This window comes from Rhinolophus sinicus, linkage group LG03 (assembly GCF_036562045.2).
Source record: "Rhinolophus sinicus isolate RSC01 linkage group LG03, ASM3656204v1, whole genome shotgun sequence".
Classification (NCBI taxonomy): domain Eukaryota; kingdom Metazoa; phylum Chordata; class Mammalia; order Chiroptera; family Rhinolophidae; genus Rhinolophus; species Rhinolophus sinicus.
The window spans coordinates 93646039-93666644 of record NC_133753.1 but is presented as its reverse complement, the minus strand read 5'-3'; the positions used below and the strand labels follow the sequence as shown (position 1 = coordinate 93666644).

The 20606-nt window shown below is 36.6% G+C and overlaps 1 protein-coding gene and 1 pseudogene across 1 annotated transcript in view; both read left to right on the top strand.

Moving 5' to 3' along the window:
• Positions 1 to 147: 147 nt before the first annotated feature.
• NEMF (nuclear export mediator factor) overlaps positions 148 to 20606 on the top strand; it is a 50769-nt gene continuing 30310 nt past the window's right edge. Inside the window, exons 1-11 of the mRNA XM_019735957.2 lie at positions 148 to 978; positions 1784 to 1852; positions 1994 to 2096; positions 5193 to 5318; positions 13723 to 13871; positions 14849 to 14916; positions 16328 to 16414; positions 17882 to 17955; positions 18827 to 18897; positions 18978 to 19053; positions 19436 to 19498. Of these exons, the coding sequence (XP_019591516.2) occupies positions 920 to 978; positions 1784 to 1852; positions 1994 to 2096; positions 5193 to 5318; positions 13723 to 13871; positions 14849 to 14916; positions 16328 to 16414; positions 17882 to 17955; positions 18827 to 18897; positions 18978 to 19053; positions 19436 to 19498 (945 nt within the window). The 5' untranslated portion in view covers positions 148 to 919. The remainder of the gene's footprint in view (positions 979 to 1783; positions 1853 to 1993; positions 2097 to 5192; positions 5319 to 13722; positions 13872 to 14848; positions 14917 to 16327; positions 16415 to 17881; positions 17956 to 18826; positions 18898 to 18977; positions 19054 to 19435; positions 19499 to 20606) is intronic.
• On the top strand, positions 14951 to 15441 carry LOC109449592 (cytochrome c oxidase subunit NDUFA4; annotated as a pseudogene).

Genomic DNA, 20606 nt, shown 5'->3' with positions numbered 1-20606 from the left:
TCCCGGGAGCGGGGGACCACCAGGTTGCCTAAGGAGGGGTGAACCGGCCCAGGTCGGAGACGGAGCAGGTCAAAGCTCCCGTGCTGATCAGTAGTGGGATCGCGCCTGTGAATAGCCACTGCACTCCAGCCTGGGCAACATAGCGAGACCCCGTCCCTTGAGCCTTGACAAAAGGAGCCGTATCTACATTCTTGCACGTTTTCCCCCACTGCACTATGAATCTTGTCTTATTTTTGGTTTTATCTTACTTCATTATCTAGAACTTGAATATTCAGGTTGCCAAGGGTTTGTAGAGCCCCCGTTGCACACCAGCGACTGCGGTGAGCCGAGAGATACCAAGCTCGAGAATCCCGCAAGACGCTACGGAACACTCCTGCGTAGAGCAAGACCCCTCACAATAGGAACTCTTTTGGGGGGACTGGTTCTCCTTGATGGTTGAGGATAATTGTAGGGTGAATGAAGCAGTTCCGCTTCTTACCTTTCAAAATTCTACACGTGGACGTAACCTAATGGAAACGGATCTTTGCCCTTAAACACAGAACCCGACGGTCCATCTGAGTAAATCTTCGATTCGTTCCTCGAAAATTGTCACGACCAGCAGGGTCCCTATGGAGGCCGGCGTGAGTCCCGAAATGCAAGAGAGCAAGGTAACCGCACAGGTCTGTAAGCTTTCCAGGAAAACTATTCAAGAGAATAGTTTGGATCTATTTCGAATAGTTTTGGTACAACAAAAAAGCGAGCTGACGGTGACTTGACAACCGAATTCTTCCGGCAAGCGACGGGAACACTTTCGCTGCAGGGAATATTGGGTCCTCTGCGCCACCGTAGCTTTCCTCCAAGTGCGCCTGCGCAGAAGGCTCTCGGCATAGAGTCTGGCAGTCCGCGGTGGCGACTGCGGTAGTGACACTCGTTCCCCACCATGAAGACCCGCTTTAGCACCGTTGACATCCGCGCCGTACTCGCGGAGCTGAATGCCAGGTACCGTACCACAGGTGACCAAGCTCATGCGGGGGGTGCAGGAGACAGAGGCCGGGGCCCCACGAGCTAAAATAAGACCAGCCCGCTGTTTCCCGGTACTCTCACCTGTGCTGTTCTTCTGTGGACCTGGCTAGGCCTGGGTGGGCGAGCGCCTGCCTTCTTTCCCCCTGCTCTTGCGGGGCTGCTAGTCTCGCCAGGTCTACGGTCCGGTTGTGGCGGGCTTCTCGCTGTGTCGGCCTGAGTCGCCTGGTTTGGCAGCAGACGCTTAGGAAAACGCTAGATGCCAGGTGGACGCCAGGACGCCAAAATAGTCGTTTGCTCTAGAGGATGCCAGACAGGAGGCCTGGTTACTTTGACATCCTTCCTCAACCCCGAAGAAAGGGTGCATCGCGGGTTTAGCTGGACGTAACAGATTTGGCCTGAGATCGGTATTCTACTCTGGTTTTTTATGACTTAATTGTGTGCACTTTGTCTTATTTCCCAGTGCCTTATTCACCTTTTTTTCTTTTATAATAAATTAAATGGATTCGATTGCATTTCTTAAAAAACATGGGGTCATTTCAAAGTCGCTGGCTATTGTATGGTATTCCCAGGGCTGATAGACCACTTTTGTTCTCAAATAGTTCCATTTCCGTTTTGGGCTCAATGTCTCGTGGTCTTCAGACTGTGCTCCCTGGCTGACATATCTTTAGTGTCCGGAAAGACCCCTTTCACAGGCTCTGCTTCCACCTACAGATTTAAGTTGTGTGAAGTTTTATGTTTCAAATGGTAACATGATTTGTTAATGTTTCCTTTCTCTTTGCAGCTTGCTAGGAATGAGAGTAAACAATGTTTATGATGTGGATAATAAGACATATCTTATTCGTCTTCAAAAGTAAGAGCATTTGACAGTTTGTTTAATCTTTGGTAATTAAATATGAGACAATCAATTTATTTTACCTGCACTTTTTAGTCTGTTTCACTGGCTTAGCTTGGCAAATGCCCTAAAGAAAAAATTGACTTTTTTCTTCTACAGACCAGACTTTAAAGCTACACTTTTACTTGAATCTGGCATACGAATTCACACGACAGAATTTGAGTGGCCTAAGAATATGATGCCGTCTAGTTTTGCCATGAAGGTAAATTTTAAGTTATACTTGAAGTTAAATTTTAAGGCCCTGAGATTGGTCACTCACAACTGAAGGTTTAAACTGTTTGGTTTTCCTTTACTGTTATAAATAGAGATAAAATAAAGGTAGAGTAGTTGATAGATATGGGGATGAATAAAGTAGATGTTTGTTGACTTCTCTCTATTACCTGTCACACCCCATTGTGCTCTAAATCTTTCTGTTCCCAGAGTCAACAGTTCAAGCTTTTATAACATTCAACTTTATGGTCCCTTAACTACAGTCAACTTCTCCCTCTTAAAACAATTCTGTATTAGATCAACTTTAATTTTTCTAAAGCATCATTTTCATTAGTTAGCTCATGTTTTATGATCCCCTAATTTCTGAACATCTTGTATCCTAGCATTCTTGGCTTTCTATGATCTCTCCTCTCCACTGCCCCAACCCCCCAACCCTTTTTCCTACTCTTATCTTCCACGGCTCACTTTTGAGCTACCAGTCTATATTTTGTTGGAATACTCAATGACATCAGTATGTTACCAATCATTGTATCTTTTTACTGCTCTTAGCTTTTGTTTTCACTATTAAAACTGAGAATTTGCTTATTAACATAACAGATATACCGGAAGTTCATGTGGCACAGAGGAAAGATGTTAGAATCAGATATACCAAACTTTGAATTAATGGTTTTGCCACAAAATCGTTTTATAACCGGGAAGTTATTTAACCTCTTGAAATTTAGTTTCTTTAAATGTAAAATGTGAATAATATCTCCCTCATAGAGTTATTGGTGAGGATTCATTGAAGGAGCACGTAAAGCACCTAACACAATGCCTGACACATATTAGGAATCCATACGTATTAATTTCCTTCTTCCTCTCCTCCTCACTTTCCTTCAGAAATATATTTGTTTTGGCATTGTGTTATTTCATTAGAGGCTTTACAGACAAGAGCCTTATCCCCAGCAACTTAGAATCTGTTTTGGATTACAAGTTAGGTAAGTGCTTCCCAGATCACAAGGGCTGTCACAAAATTATCAGATTCTTAAAAGTTTCATTTACTTAATAATAACCCAGAATGGTTCTTTTGGGGATTGTCCTTAATAGTAATTAATGACACTTTATATTTTCATAGCACTTTTCAAAGTAGATGGGTAGTGCATATTTTAAGTTGTTTAAAAGCTCAGTGGATACAAAGAACAAATATTATCATTTTAGTTCACAGATCATGTAACAGGCAATAAGATAGATGATACTGGGATTGTGTAAACATCCCCTAATTGGGCTACACCAATAGGAGGTCAAACGCTTTTTAAAAAACTTAAAGAGTTTTATGACTTAGGTATATATGTCAATCCAAACAGGTAGAAATATTCCATTTGGTGGAGCAGACAGTGTTAAGCACTTTATAAATAAAAGAGCTGGTAGTGTCTGTCGTAAGGCACCGGCAGGGTCGTGTCCAGTATGAGGTAAATCACAGCGTTTGTTTCTGGTTCTCACATCTGAGGATGCTAAGTATGGCTTTGTGGCACTGACAGAAGGGGGTTTTCACCAAGCGCTAATAGGGAAATAAATAAAAACACAAGCTTTACTTATGCACTGTATGTCCATCTATTCCTGATGGTATATTATCTTCCCTTTTTCACCATCCCCTGGCGTGGACTTCTCTGCCAGTCAAGGATGCCTTTTATTTTTATTTTAACTTTCCTTTTCCTGACTAAAAAGATTACTGGGGTACTCTGGAAGGCTTGATTGTGATTTTCCCCTGGGGATTTAAAGAGCCTTATATGTAGGTCACTGTTTAAATAAAATCCATGTAGGTTACCTTAAATCAGAACTATTGAACTTTGGAGGTGGAGATTTTTTATTCTGTGAAGTTTGAAAAGTCTTTATATCTGCCTGAACATACAAGTACGTAAAATGAGAATTTTAGTCAATTTGAACTATCAGGTCATGTTAGTTATGAAAGAGTTGGCATTAATTCTAAGAATGATTGTATATTTCTTTTTTTAAAAGGTGGTTTTAGATTTACTTCTCTATAAAATTTGTGTTAAATTTGAGTTGAAGAAAACATTCTTTCTTACTGGTCGTCACTAAGGGGTCTTTCAAATTCAAAAATTAGAAACAATTGTAAGATTTCTTTTAGGGGCTATAGAGTAGTCTTGGTTCTGTTCCGTGTCATACTTAAATATTAGTCCTAAAGGATGGTACAACTAATCTAACACAAAAAGTATTTACCAAGTACTTTGTATTCGGGTTTAACATGCTGTCCTATCTTAATTGCTAATGAGAACAAGAACCGTATGATTAGGGATATGAGGAATGCAGTTTAATAAAGAATAGGCGTTGTTACATTTGGATTTGAACTATGACGATCGAAAGCTTGGAACAAAAGCAGAAAAATTCTTTGTGTTATATTTTAAAAGTTTGTGGAAATATCAAATATATGGTAACAGAAGGAGAACTGACTCTGGGTGGTGAACACAATGGGATTTATAGATGATGTAATACAGAATTGTACACCTGAAATCTATGTAATTTTACTAACAATTGTCACCCCAATAAATTTAAAAAAAAAAAGTTTGTGGAAATAGAGGGTAATTGGATATGAGTAAGTTGGAGGACTAATTTATAGAATACCAATAAGCTCATGGTTCAGAATTTGTATTTGAAATGGAAGGTTAGTGGAAACCATTAATTAATCTGGAACACAAGTACACAAAAGGAAATTTGGGATACTTAAAAGATTAGAGTAGAATGAGACTTAAAAAGAAAGATTACCACTTTGAGTGAGGTCATCTCATCAGGTCAAGAACAAGTGACGTATCAGCCGTATAAAGTAACAAAGTAAAATTCACGATAGATCTATCCTTGTCTACTTAAAAATTCAAGATAAAATACTACTTCAGAGTTAAGAGTTGTCTGAAACAAAATGGTTTTCCTCTGATTACCTGCAAGCTTTTATTTTATAACTATACCGTTTTATTTACTGCTTCTAAAATATTATTCTTGATGGTACTAAAAGAAGAAACTTATATATAAACTAGTACCAAATGATTAGGAATTCACTTTTACCATATAAATGCCTTTTTCTTCTGTTTCTTGCTAGTGCCGAAAACATTTGAAGAGTCGGAGATTAGTCAGTGCAAAACAGCTCGGTGTGGATAGAATTGTAGATTTTCAGTTTGGAAGTGATGAAGCTGCTTATCACTTAATCATTGAGCTCTATGACAGGGTAAGTTAAATTTGGGGGATGGGATAAAGGAGAACTCATCGTTATATTGTTAATCATTCATGTAATAGTGGAACTTTTTCTGTCGAAGACTATTAATACACTAGGATAATAATCAAGTGCCAAACACGTAAAATATAATTTTCCAGTAATAACCTTCATTTTATGTGGATATCAGGATCTAGGCAGACCTCAGTCATTTACAATAGCATTGTGAATGTAGGAGATGAAGATCTGAAAATTAAAGAAATTATCCGGGACTTTACGTTTCAGTACTAGTGTGGTGCAGCTGGAAAAGTCAAACAGTCGTGTCGTAAGTAAGACAGCAGTTGAGACTCAGAAATGTTCCATATTTTGATAGTCTCATTAGTTGTAAGAGGAAGGCTACTGATGTCCTCACAATGCTTGCTTCTTGCCTCTTATTCCTCCCATTGGTCACTCAGTTCTATCTTGGAAATGTATCATGAGCTACTAAGCACACACAAAATTCCATATGCATCAAAATTTTAAATATATACGAGCAGGATTTAAAATGCAGAAAGAGAAAAAAACAAGTGGCCCGATGGTCAGTTATCAAAACCAATCAAGGTCTCTAAAACCAAGGATCATCAGTAGGGGGAGGTGGCCTGGCTTTTTATCTGTGTCATCAAAGCTTAAGTCAGGCACTTGGATTGCAAAAAAGAAAACACCCAACTCTCAGAGCTTACGCTACACCTAACCTCTCTTATGTTCCTTTGTATGGTGATGTTAGTATTTCCAACCTTTCAGATTGTCAGGAGAAACACATATACTTGAAATAGTATCAGAATATTGTGTTCTTCATAATTTGTAAACATAATAGCTTCAGGAAAATGAGTCTCATTTAAGGAAGATCTACTTTGTCATCTTCTTATGGGGTGGTGAGCAAAAAATGCAAATAGGGGCTCTGAATAGAAAGATTAAACCAGGTTTAGTAAAATTAGACAACACTGAAGACAAAGAAAACAAACGGAAAGGAAAACTAACTGCTCATGAAAGAAAGATAGTCAACAGCTACTTTTGTTAGCACACAAATAAAGACTAAGAATACTATTTCTGTAAGACAAATTACTGAGAAGTGGGTTAGAAGCAATGGAAAATGGCATTCATCTTGAGAAATGTAGGTATGATTTTATGGTGTTTTGTTTTTTATTCTTGTGATTCAGAAAACTGGAAATGGCGGGTGATCGAGTGAATTATGTTGTAGGGCTTCCCACCTGGCCAGAGAATTGTATAATAATCACTTCCTTCCCCAGAAACATTTTGTGGAGCTAGCAAACCAGACATCTTGTAAGAATAATTATATATAAAGCCTTTCTTAGAAATATATATGTTCCATGGCAAGGTAAGGTTGCATTATTAATAGAGGCTGCTATTAATGCAGAGTCCTAAACTCCAGCAAGCTTTCTTTGTATGTCAATGCCTAGAGCAGGGGTGTGCCAACTGTGGCCCATGATCCATTGTGAATTGGCCCGCAGCAAATTTCAAAAATATATTTAGTTTACTTAAATAAACCAGGTGAGGCAATACGTACTTCACTTCCAGTGAGTGGCGCGGCTCTTTGTGTATTTTACCTCATATGGCCCTTGGTGAAAACCGTTGAAAAAAGTTTGGACTCCCCTGGCCTAGAGGAACAACATGCATAATTCCACAGCTTTGCCCAACTTTGAATGAATTTGTGTTCTTAAGTGCCGTACATATGTTAGCAAGAAACCACAGAAGTCACGTTCTAGTGCTGTTTAGCAGATGTGCTGTGTAGAAGGTATCAGAAAAGTATTCAGGAAGGTGCTGCTAACATGTGGAAGGGGTGCAGACCATTCAGCCAAACCACGATGATTAAAAAAATTTAAAAAGTGAAGCCATAGAAGTACTAGGTGAAAATATGGGTTAAAATTGATGAATTTGGGATGAAAAGGACTTCTAAGCCTAACAGTGAAAACAAATACTGAGAGATAGGACTACTTAATTTTAAAACTGTAAGATAGAAAACACCGTGAACTATTGAAAGACGAAAAACTGGGGAACAGTATTTTAACTTGTATGGTAAATAAGATGTGCATAGCTCTCAGATGCAATTTTCACAAAGCACTGACGTGGAAAAATGGGCAAAGTGCTTGAGTAGACAATTCAAAAAAGAATAATACATATTGCATATAAAAAGCATGAATACATGTCTGAATTCATGAATTACTGGGGGAAAAAAAGGTATTTTTCTTCCTTCTCTTTCTTCCTTTTTTTCTTTCTCAATCAGTCTAAAAGCAATTAGAAAGTTTGACAATAACCAGTATTAGCAAGAATGTAGAGGAATAAGGGCAGATTAGAAGAACATTATTTTCGGAAGATTATTTGACAGTACATAACATGATTTTTTAAATTTATGTGCATAAACTTTGACCTAGGAATCCTACTTCCAGTAATTTATCATAAGCAAATGAGACAAATGCCAAAAAAGGACCATACCCAGGATATTCATCACAGTGCTTATAATAGTTAAAACTTGAAAAGAACCTAAATGTCTTTGAATAAGAGCTTGCTTAAATAATTAAGGGAAACCCAAATAATAGAATACTATGCAATTTTTAGAAATAATAATGTTGAGGTAAGTTTCTTTTTCTTTCTCATGAATGGTTTTACAACGTGTTTGTCATAATTTTAAGCTTTTCTTAGAGGTATGACACACACATCATACATGTACAATTTAGTGAACCAGCACGAAGTGAGCGTACTGTATTAGTTATTGGCCTGGATGTGGGACGGGGCAGTGAGAGCAGCTGCCCGTCCTTGCGTTTTAACTGTCTATGCACTTCTCTGTGCCAATGACTCTTTTAACCACCCTTCTCCCCCTCCCTTGCAGCTGCTGCCCACCTGGAATTGGTTTTTTTGTATGTGATCTCAGGTGGTGGTCAGTTTTTAAAATTTGTATGATACTCTTTTAAAAATTATTTTAAAACTTTTAAATTTTGAAATGGTTATAGGTTCACAGGAAGTTGCAAAGATAGAATGGAGAAGTCTGGGATAGTTGTCACCCCACTTTCCTCAGTTGTTACATCTTACATAATTATAGTACAATGTCAAAATCAGGAAATTGATGCTGGTACCATGTATGCTTATAGTTCTGTGCATTTTACCACATTTGTATATTCATGTAACCAGCACTGCAGTCAAGATACAGAATGCTTCCAGTGAGTGGTGAATTTGGAATAGATATTAAGGATTTATGTATGAGAGAATGTGGTTGGGGATTTTCACTAGTCACTGTGATACCAAGAGAGGTAGGTGGATTGATGCTTCGGGTGTAACTTGAAGATTGCTCTTTCCTCTCTCACCACTAGGGTTGGATCATCTAGCTTTCATGTCTGGAATTTTGATGTATGGTTTGTCTAGAGTTGGTCAGGCCTTGGGTAAAGAGGTTATTGCTACTCAAACTCAAGAAAGTCAGTTTTTTAATTTGTAATAAGTTTCCAGTAGAAAAGACTCTGAAGAAAGTAAATGAAGATCAGAAAATGCTTTATTGTGTACATCACAGTTAAGTGAAGTATTTCCCAAAATACGTTTCTTGGACACCACTTCCATAAGATAATAGGTGTGTCTAGAAAAATGGGTCCCATAGTCATAAAAGTTTAGGAACTTGGAGAATAAGATTAAAAAAAATGTAACTCTAGGACTTATCAGCACCTTTCATGTGATAATGTGATATGTACATTTTCTAGAGGAGGATATCTTGTATAGAATTGCCAAAACTTACTTGATCACAGATTTCTTTTTTCCTTTTTTCTAAAATGGAGTAGGGGGAGCCACCTTACAGAGTACTTTTAGGAAATCTTGGTTTAAGGAAAGCCCTTTCAGGAAGTAACTGCCTTACCGGAATCTTCCAGATGTTCTTGATAAGTGCACGATTTGATTCAAGAAACATTTACTGAGTACCTTCTATGTGCCGGGCTCAATGGCCAGGTCTATTATTCAAGTCATATCCTCCTGAACCAGACACTATGGACTTCTGTCCCGGCCCTCTATTTTCCTTGTCTGGTTTACTTTTCTGTTCTTTAAATTAAACACATGTTTAAAAATTTAAATGCATGGCCTCTGCTTTGAAGTCACAACATTTAGCAGTAGTTATGTAGTACTCTTTCAGCACCTAGTAAATTCTGGTCATCTATATCTCTGATCAAGGTGAATGGTGGCCCTACCTACTGAAGTCACTTATCTTGCAACCTGTTGTTTCTCATAAGATTGGGGCTACTCTCTCCACCTTCTATGACCAACTTCTAAGTAGTTGCTAAGGCATTTGTGACTATTTTCTTGGATGCTTTTTATATTTTAGTTAGACAACAACCCCTGTCTTCACTGTAATAAATTTGGAAGGTTGTATTCTAGAGCAGTTTTATTTTCATTAGGTTCCTCTGCTTTTTTATTGAAAATATTATGTAGCAATATTAAAATTTTAAAAGGTTTTTATTGAAATACAGCTAACATACAATATTATATTAGTTTCAGGGGTACACCATAGTTATTCAGCATTTATCTACCTAAAGAAGTGATCACCATGATAAGTCCAGCAACCATCTGACATTGTACCACATTATCACAATATTATTGACTATATTCCCCATGCTGTACATTACATCCCCATGACTTATTTGTTTTATGCCTGGAAATTTGTACCTTTTCTTGCCCTTCACCGTTTTCCCCCCTTTTTTTAATTTTTCAATTGCAGTTGACGTTCAGTATTACTTTGTATTAATTTTAGGTGTATAGCATAGTGGTTAGACATTTATATAATTCAAGAAGTGATCCCCCTGACTAGTACTCACCTGGCTCCATAGTTACTACCATATTATTGATTATATTCCCTATACTTTACACCTCTATGACTACTTTGTAATTACCAATTGGTACTTCTTAGTGCCTTCCCTTTTTCACCCACCTCCAATCCCTCGCCCATCTGGCAACCATCAAAATGTTCTCTGTATCTATGAGTTTGTTTCTGTTTTGTTTATTTGTTTTATTCTTTAGATTCTACATATAAGTGAAATCACATTGCATCTGTTTTTCTCTGTCTTAAACTCTACTCAGCACAATACTCTCAGGTCCATCCATGCTGCCGCAGATGGCAAGAGTCCATTCTCTTCCATGATTGAGCAATATTCCATTGTGTATATGTACCATCTATTCTTCATCCATTCATCCATCGACAGATACCCAGGCTGCTTCCACATGTTGGCCATTGTAAACAATGCTGCAATGAACATATGGATGCACACGTCCCCTCTAAGTAGCATTTTGGGTTTCTTCAGATAAATACCCAGAAGTGGGATTACTGGCTCCTTCTTTGTCTCTTGTCATAGCCTTTGTTTTAAAGTCTGTTTTGTCTGGTATAAGTATTGCTACCCCAGTTTTTAAAAAAAATTTTTTCCATTTTCATTAAATATCTTTTTTCCATCCCTTTACTTTCAGTCTGTGTGTCTCTCTTGTAGGCAGCATATGCGGGAGTCTTGTTTTCTTATCCATTTAGCCACCTGACCTTTTGATGGGATCTTTAATCCATTCACATTGAAAGTTTTGATAGATATGTAGTTATTGATATTTTATTTTTCATACTTTTCATCTTAAAGAAGTCCCTCTAAAATTCTTTGTAATACTGGTTTGGTGATGATGAACTCCTTTAGCTTTTTCTTGTCTGGGAAGTTCTTTGTCCTTCGATTCTCAAGGTAGCTGTCCTAAGTAAAGTAACCTTGGTTGTAGGTCCTTGCTTTTCATCACTTTGAATATTTCCTGCCAATCCATTCTGTCCCGCAAAGTTCCTGTTGAGAAATCAGCTGATTTCTTATGGGAGCTCTCTTGTAGGTAACTAATTGCCTTTCTCTTGCTGCTTTTAAGATTCTTTCTTTATCTTTAACCTTTGGTATTTATGATTTGTCTTGGTGTGGGCCTCTAGGTTCATCTTGTTTGGGACTTTGCACTTCCTGGACTTGCACACATATATCTATTTCCTTCGGCAGGTTAGGGAAGTTTGCCATTATTTCTTCAAATGGGTTTTCAATTCCTTGCTGTATTCTCCTTCTGGTACTTCTATTATGTGAATTTTGGTACGTTTGATGTTGTCCCAGAAGCCCCTTAAAAGTGTCCTCATTTATTTAGATTCTTGTTTCTTTTTGATGTTCTGTTTGGGTGTTTACTACCTTATCTCCTAAACCACTGATTTAATCCTCTGCTTTATATAATCTACTGTTGATTCCCTCTAAAGTATTATTTCAGTTATTATATTCTTTATTTCTGACTGATTCTTTTTTGTTTTCTATCTCCATTTTTATGTTTCCTATCTCTTTATTGAAGTTCTTTCTCACTGAGATCATTGAGCATCATATAACCTGTGTTTTGAACTCTGCATCTGGTAGATTGCTTGTCTCCATTTTGTTTAGTTCTTTTTCTTGAGGTTTGTTCTGTTCTTTGTTCGTTTCTTTGTCTCCCCATATTGGCTGCCTCCCTGTGTTTGTTTCTATGTATTATGTAGGGCTGCTATTCCTCCCGGTCTTACAGAGTGGCCTTACATAGTAGGTGTCCTGTGAGGCCCAGTGGCACAGTCTCCCTGGTGCTCCAGGTGTGTCCCTTGTGTGGGCTGTGTGTGCCCTTCTATTGTAGTTGAGCCTTGGTTGCTGTTTGTGTGTCATTAGGAGGGATTGACCCTTGGGCTGATTGGTTGTGAGTACTGGCCTGACTACAGTGGAAGAGTTATGATGCAGGGGCTGACCTGTGGAGCAGGATTCACTTTAGCAGGGCTCTGGTCCCTGCCCAGAAAGTCTGCAGCATGAGCCAAGACAGGCTGTTTGCATGGAAAAGCCACTAGAAGTTGCCACATTAGTTGCCCAGCAGTTGGGTGGGGTCTCAAGGAATACCAGGGTGGGCAAATAGTGTTAGCCAGGTGATAGTGACTCACCTGCTGCTTCACACTGAGAGTGAAGGTGGCTCAGCGAAGAAATAATGGATTAATGGAGTCTTATCAGCATTTCTTTCTGGGAGAATGCTGCCCTGCCCCTTCAGCCCTCGCTTTGAAGGGATTGACAATTTAGTTCCTCTGTGTACGTTCCCAGTGCCTTTTGAGCTACTGCTCCAGCACTGGAGCTCAGAGCAAGTCCATTAGCGAGTAAGTCTGTGTGCAGACCCTTTAAGAGGAGCACCTGGGACTGCAGCCGCTTTCATCTCAGTCTATCACAGTCTCCACTGGTATTCACAGGAAGAAGTTATGGGGACTTATGTCCCTGGCACTGAACCCTGGGCTGGGAAGCTTGGTGAGGGGCTGGACCCCTCGTTCCTCAGAGGGGATCTCTGCAGCTGAGATATCCCTCCTGATTTTTAATGGTCACACACGGGGGTGGGACCAGCCCATTCTGCATCTTTGCCCCTCCTGCCAGTCTCGACGTGGCTTCTGTATGTTTTTAGTTGTAGGGATTCAGTTCAGCTAGACTTCAGGCAATGGTTGTTCTGTAGTTTAGTTGTAATTTTGATGTCGTCCTGAGAGGAGGTAAGCACAGCAGTTACCCACTCCACCGTCTTAACCTGAATCCCAACAATGTTGCATTTTAAAAAGTTTTTTTAATCCTAACTCTAGGAAATATTTTCACTTTTCCCTCTATTTGCCTTCTACTTCCTAGGATACAGAATTGTTTTGTCTTGCTATTTTTTACTTAGTATTACAAACAGTTTTCTACTTTTCTTACAGTCTTCATAAGTTAACAGCTTTTAAATATTTTATATTGACATATAATAATTTACTTAACAATTTTCCCAATTTTTACATTTGGCTGTTTTCCATTTTTTTCTGTTGCAAATAAACTGCAGTGAATATCTTTAAGCATTTAGCTTTTGGTTTTATTGAGTTATTAGGCTACATTACCAAGTGTGGAATTACTTGGGCAAAAGGTATCATTATCTTTAATTGCTATTAAAATACACAATACAGGTGAAAGTATACAGGCATACCTCATTTTATTGTGCCTAGCTTTATTGCACTTCACAGATACTGCATTTTTTTTTTTAACAACTTAAAGGCAAGACTTTACACAAGCAAAAAAGATTACCACTCGCTTTATTGCAGTGGTCTGGAACTGAACCTGCCATATCTGAGGTATGCCTGTAAATAACTGTTTGCTTGGCTTCTGAAATATATATCTGTTCTGACTGTTTTTCTTAATAAGCCACAGTGTTTGTAGACTTGCCTCATGGAAGTGTAATAGTAAGTTCAGATGGTGGCCATCAAGGTGGAATGCTTTCTGTAGCTTTATTTCTATAGCCTTGGTAAGGTTTTTAAGAGAATACGTTTTCTTTCTCAATTTTTAAGACGTTTCAAGAATGCTTTGGGAAAGGCATTAAATTATATTTTGTTCTATTACAGGGGAACATTGTTCTTACAGATTACGAGTACCTAATTTTAAATATCCTGCGATTTCGAACTGATGAGTCAGATGATGTTAAATTTGCTGTTCGTGAACGCTATCCAATTGATCATGCTAGACCTGTTGAACCTTTGCTTGCCTTGGAAAGGTAACGTGGTTTGTTTATAAACTCATTTCATATTGTATTAAAAGGTAAAATTAAGTCATAAGTCAGAATGGCAGAACTGTCATGAGAAAATATTTTGTTTACTTGCATAAAATAACTAAATTTGGGCTACTTGAACTACATAAATGTGCATGTAAGCAATTAAGTCTCATTTGAGAGTATCAAATACATGTCTTTTAATGTAAATTTGGTGTTACTTCAGATATTTATGATTTCTTGGTAAAGTGAGGAGACTTTTCAGCTATTCTGTGAGACGACAAGTGGGTATCTTGGGCAGAGTGCAAAAAGAGAAATTGTGGTTTAGCTAAGAAAAGAGTAGGATGGGATATGGTACAAACTGTAGCTGTCCTCTTCTGGCTGGAAGGCTTTGCTGGCTAACAGGCTACAGCAGTGCTTCTCAAAGTTTAGCATGAGTCAGAATCACCTGGAGGGCTTGATAAAACATTTTGAATCAGTAGATCTGGGGTAGGGCCCAGGAATTTACGTTTCTAACAAGTTCTCAGATGCTATTGGTGCTGCTGGTCTGGGAACCACTGCATCCTGAGTTCTTACTGAATGCTTACGTAGGTAAAGCCCTTTCAGGCATTACGATATATCACCAGGCTCCACATATAACAATTAACTGTTCCATAAAAATGTCATGTCATATATGGGATAAGCAGTATGACGGTAAGCAATATTGACAATAAGCAGTATGACTTAGTTGAAAAAGTATGGATTTTTTTCCTTAGAAAACCTCGTTTCACATCCCAGTCTGCTGTTTTAAGAACCAACTAACCTTTGATAAATTAATTTTGTGACCCATTTGCTTACCTACAAAATGAACTAATACCTCTTATATTTTAGACTATTGTGAAGATCAGGCTAATTGACGTGTGTGAAAGTATTGTGAATATAAATATTGCTGTAAGGTTTATTAAATATAAGATAGTAAGAAGTGTGTCGATTTTGTTTCACAGATTGACTGAAATAATAGCCAATGCTCCTAAGGGGGAACTACTGAAGAGAGTTCTTAACCCAATACTTCGTGAGTAATCCTACATAGAGTAATGAGATGTTTGCAGGATAGTGTAGTTTTCAGGAATATATTTAAATCTTTCATAGTTCGAGTAGAAAATTAGAACAACTTGATAACTGTAGAAGGAGTTTAACCTAGGCCTCAAAGTTTCATTTTTCTGTGCTTCGGCAACCGAGCCCACTGCCGCAACCATGCTGTGCCAAATCATTGGTCAGCTAAGAAGCATCCAAGCTTGATCCCTCTCTTTGTATTTATTGGAGCTGGAGGTACTGGAGCAGTGCTGTATGTCATGCACCTGACATTGTTCAATCCAGATGTCTGTTGTGATAAAAAGAATAACCCAGAACCTTGGAACAAACTGGGTCCCAATCAGCAATACAAGTTCTACTCAGTGAATGTAGATTACAACAAACTGAAGAAAGAAGGTCCAGACTTCTAAATGAAATGTGTCACTAAAAAGCTGCTTAGAATGAAGGTCTTCCAGAAGCCATCCACACAATTTTCCACTTAACCAGGCAATATTTCCCCTCCAGATGCACAAAATCATGTTGGTGTATAATGTTGGGGTTTACACTGATTAATAAATACCTGAAACTTGGAAAAAAAAGAAAAAAGAAACACAGGCGTTTAAAATGATCTTTTGAGTAAATAAGAATTTATTTTTAAGGAGAGAGAAATTTGTTACACCACATAAGTTTGATCTTTATTTCTTAGATTTTATTTAAGAGCAATACAGTTATGTAAACTAAAAGTATAATTTAGCACTTTAGTGCTAGGTGTAGTATTCTAAGAAATTATTTTTGTTTTTCAGTTTTTCAGTTTAATAACGACTTAGCTTGCTTTTTTCTTTCTCTCTCTCTTTTTTTAAATTAGTGTGTCTCAGAGCATCACAGGATGCCAGGTACTTTTGATAACCAGGGTAAAGATAATCCAATGAACTTTAAAGCTTGAGAAAATCATCACTCATCCCTATACTAAAGACTCTGAAAAGGACGTATTGGTAGGCAGATACCCTTAATTACTGAGCATTAGGAAGTTACTCTTCCTCTCCTATGAAATTAGAATGCATTAAAAAGTTATTTTGGGAACTTTCCAACTGTTAGTATAGCATGCATAAAATTTGTAAGTTTGGATTTTTCTTTTCTTTATTAATGTAGTATATTACACCAACCTTGCATTCCTGGTTTATAATCTTTTTTATATGTAGCTAAATTTCATTAAATCCTATAACTTTTGCACTGACTTCTACAATTTTATTGAATTATCATTTCTAATAACATTTCAAAGTAAGTAAACTAATTGTTATTTTCACTGGCTACTGTTATTGAGTAGATTATTAATATTGGGTATAAATTTTTATTATATTTTGAACATTAATTTTATAGGAAAATACTAAAAATAATACCCTCTATTTTTATAGCCTATGGATCAGCTCTCATTGAACACTGCCTTATAGAAAATGGATTCTCTGGCAATGTCAAAGTGGATGAAAAATTTGAAAGTAAAGGTGTGTCTGTATGGTACAAGTTTTGTTCATTTTCATTTATTTCCTTTTTTAAAACTCTGAAAATTATTTTTGTGAAAGTAATAAGTGAGAAGGTAGTTTGAAACTTTAAAAACATTGGCCCTATGAGTGTTCTGTCCATGTGGTATTCCTCGCTTCCTACTCTAACTTGGCATATTATCCCTAAGAACGTAGTTCAATCTCTAGACCTACCTTATTACCTTTCAACTTTAGAATATTCTCCTTCCTCTAAATTTTTGAAGTGGTTACTGACCTTGAGACAGTGTCTGGTACAGGCTTGAAAAAGCTGAATTACTTACCCTCTGACTCAGACCTGAAGTGTTTCTAGCATTCATGCGTTTTAATTCTGTAAGTACTATAGTGTGACTGTACAAATTAGACTTGTAACTACATAAGAGCACCTAACTTATCTGCCAGATTTGGATGATAAAAACATCAGAAGAAGAGTAAGGAAAATGGAAGATTTGGTCTTTGACAAGTTTTTATGTGTAGATTCTCATGTACAATTAAAATAATCATTCTTGCTATTTATATTTTGGGTTATATATCATTTCTTAAAGTTTGGAGACAATTTTTATACTAAATTTTTTGTTTAAAAATGCAAATTGAATATTTTTATCTATCTATCTATCTATCTATCTATCTTTATTTATTTATTTATTTAACTTTTAAGATTTTTTATTGGGGAACAGTGTGTTTCTCCAGGGCCCATCAGCTCCAAGTCATTGTCCTTCAATCTAGTTGTCGGGGGCGCAGCTCAGCTCCAAGTCCAGTTGCCGTTTTCAGTCTTTAGTTGCAGGAGGTGCAGCCCACCATCCCATGAGGGAATTGAACTGGCAACCTTGTTGTTAAGAGCTCGTGCTCTAGCTAACTGAGCCATCTGGCCGCCCCAGATTGAATATTTTTAGTGAATGATTTCTGAAATATACTACTTCAGTGCAGTCGTGATCAAAATGCCAACAGGTGGTACTATTGTTTTTGCTGTTGCAGTGGTTTTTTTAAAAAAATAAAATGAATTTGATATTCATGTGGAATAAAAGCATGTGAAAATGTTCAGGGAAACTGGAAAATAGTAGTAATGATGGAGAATAACCTTTTCACAAATTAAAATATATTATGAAGCCATAGTAGTTAAAACACTAAGTTTTTAGAGAAGGAATAGACAGAATAAAGAATTTAGAAACAGGCCCAAATATATATGGACATTTAGTATCTAAACAAAGTGGCTTTCAGATCATGAGGGGCAAAAGGGATTCAATAAAAGCTATTGGGACAGCAGGCTAGTTAAAACATATCCTTCTTTACACATACTGATAACAAACATGAAATAACTGTATCTTGTTTTCTTTAATACCTTTATTATTTCACAAGCACTTTTTTGTTTTCTACATAATTGTTTGATAATAGTTAATTGACAGTTAGCACTTTTTTCCCTTTTTATTCTATTAGATATTGAAAAAGTACTTGCTTGTCTGCAGAAAGCAGAAGACTATATGAAAACAACGTCCAACTTCAGTGGAAAGGTAGCACCACATATACTTACTATACTGTGGTGGTTTTATTTATTTAAATTTTCAGAATTTAAATATTCATTAAAAGATCAATACATGTAAATTTTTTCTTGTAGTTTGGAAATTTGACATCTGTGATATATGTATACTAGGGTTTTGTTTCGTTTTTTAATTGCTGTTGGTTTATAATTTTTGTTTTGCTTTTTGCCTTTTGTGAAAAGTATGAGGTCAAGTCAACATGAGCACTCGAAAAAAGTTGAGGAATTTGAAAAATTTTTTTCTTAAATAGTTTTTAGATAAAGAAGCACATTTCAATTCACCAGAAATTTGGTGATTTATATTCTTCTAATAGTTAAACATCCTTTGAATTACCGTATATTTTATGAGTGTTTTCCTTCCCTATTCAAAGTATAACTTTACTTACAAAAAAAGGTTCAGAAAACGTTCTTATTAATTATAAAATTATAGCTAAATTCAGTCCAAATATACCTGCCCAGTTTTTAAAATGAATTAAAATCTCCTACCAACAAGCTGAACTTAAGAGTTTTTCTGCTGGAAGTACTTTTGGCTTTTTAAAGTTGCACAACATCTAAAAATGGAAAGAAAAAAGCAAATTGCACATGTATAATCCCACCATTTTATCAAATCACTAGTTTTCATTTTCTTTGTTCCCTGTTTTTTCTTGTCCATGTGAATAAACTGGTATTTTCTAATAATACTTTGAGTCTAAAAAACACCATTTTGAGACGTGATACAATCAGTGGACAAATGCAGTCAATAATGTATGACCGGAATAATTTTATAAGTTGAATTAATGTCAGTCATGGAAAGTAAATCTTTGTTAATTATGATAGAAATGAGTTTTAATGTTGGATTTTTATAGGGGTATATCATTCAGAAAAGAGAAATGAAACCAAGCCTGGAAGTAGATAAACCAACCGAAGACATACTCACGTAAGCATGTAGGCATGGGTCAGTTTGCTTTGGATGTTTATTAATGTCCTTGAATGTGATATAATAAATATGTTTTACAGGTATGAGGAATTTCATCCTTTCTTGTTTTCTCAACATTCACAATGTCCATATATAGAATTTGAATCATTTGACAAGGTGCGTTTTCAGATTCTATTTTTTGACCAGTAGCATGATATGAGTCATTAAATTAATAACTTGCTTTGATTGAGAAATTGAAAATAATTTTGCTTTACAATCACTATAAATCTGGACATTACAGAATAGTGCAGGCATAGATACAAACTGTTAGAAACATTTTTTGCTACTTTATTTCAAGGTGAACGATCAAAGATTTAAACATAATTTGATTCTTGATTGTTCAGCTATGTAATACATTTACTGGAAATCTGTTCAAGTTCTTTGAGTGGTGGTATAAACAAAATGGACTCTAAAATTCTGTGCAAGTTGAAATAGAGACCATAGTTTTTTTCATCTAGTTACCGTTTTGTTTTTTGTTTGTTTGTTTGTTTTTAATAAGGCCGTGGATGAATTTTATTCCAAGATAGAAGGTCAGAAAATAGATTTAAAAGCTTTACAACAGGTATGGTATTATGAAAAACGTTTATATTAAGCCATCTAGTTTTGTATGGTTTGCTGGGTAAATGATGCTTTGGTATAGGAATGGGCAGACTCAGAAGCGTATGGGAACAGCCCCATCTCTTGGTTTATTGATGAATGTCCAGGAGAGGTCTCACTGTTGAAAAGTATACCCTCATTTGTTCCGGTATTCTTTAAATGGAAAATGCAGTAGGAAGGTGAGGCCTGTTTATATTACGCCCTAATATGGTTTGCTTTATTATAGCAACCCAAAGCTTCTTAAACTTTGCTGTTAAGGGAATACTGTCCTCAGGAGATGTTAAATAGGCCAAAGGAGAGGAAATAGTTCTTTCTGTGTACAAATCAAGTGGACTTTTAAACTAGGCCTTTAATATGCTTTGTGTATCATGACTCCACAAGGAGATTTCAATATGCTGTGTTTTCCCAGAACATTTAACTATGTTTTTGGAACGTTCGCTGCAGAACAATTTTATTTATTTATTTATTTATATTTATTTATTAGTTTCAGGGGTATAAAACAATGTAATGGACATTTATCATTTATATCCCTCACACAGTGATAACCCCCCTCCCCCCTTCCACTGTCTCTATTCCTAATGCTGTACTCCACTTGTAACTCTGTGTGTATGTGTGTGTGTGTGTGTGTATACACACACATATATATATCAAATTGTAGTTGACATTCGTTATTGTTCAGCTTCAGCTTCAGGTGTACAGTGCAGAACAGTTTTAGAAATTGGTCACAATAACTCTAGATTTGAAGAGGTTGGGGTTACTCAAAGATATTAATAGAGTCTTAAAATGTGGTACAAGATTTGAAATTGTGTGAATCTCTGTATCCTCCCCTCACCTCAGTTTGTAAAAAATTAATTAACAAAAGTACAATTTCAAAGCAGCTGGGTCAAACAAATTCAGTAGTGCGATTGCCACATGGTGACAGCACTTCAGCTAGTAAATATATTTAGCAGGGACACTGCACCCATGTTTTTTATGTACATTAGAATACCAGGAATGATTTTAGTAATAATTTTGCATTCTTTTAATAGTCACCATTCTTATAATTTAAATATTTTAATACTACATTCCTTAAT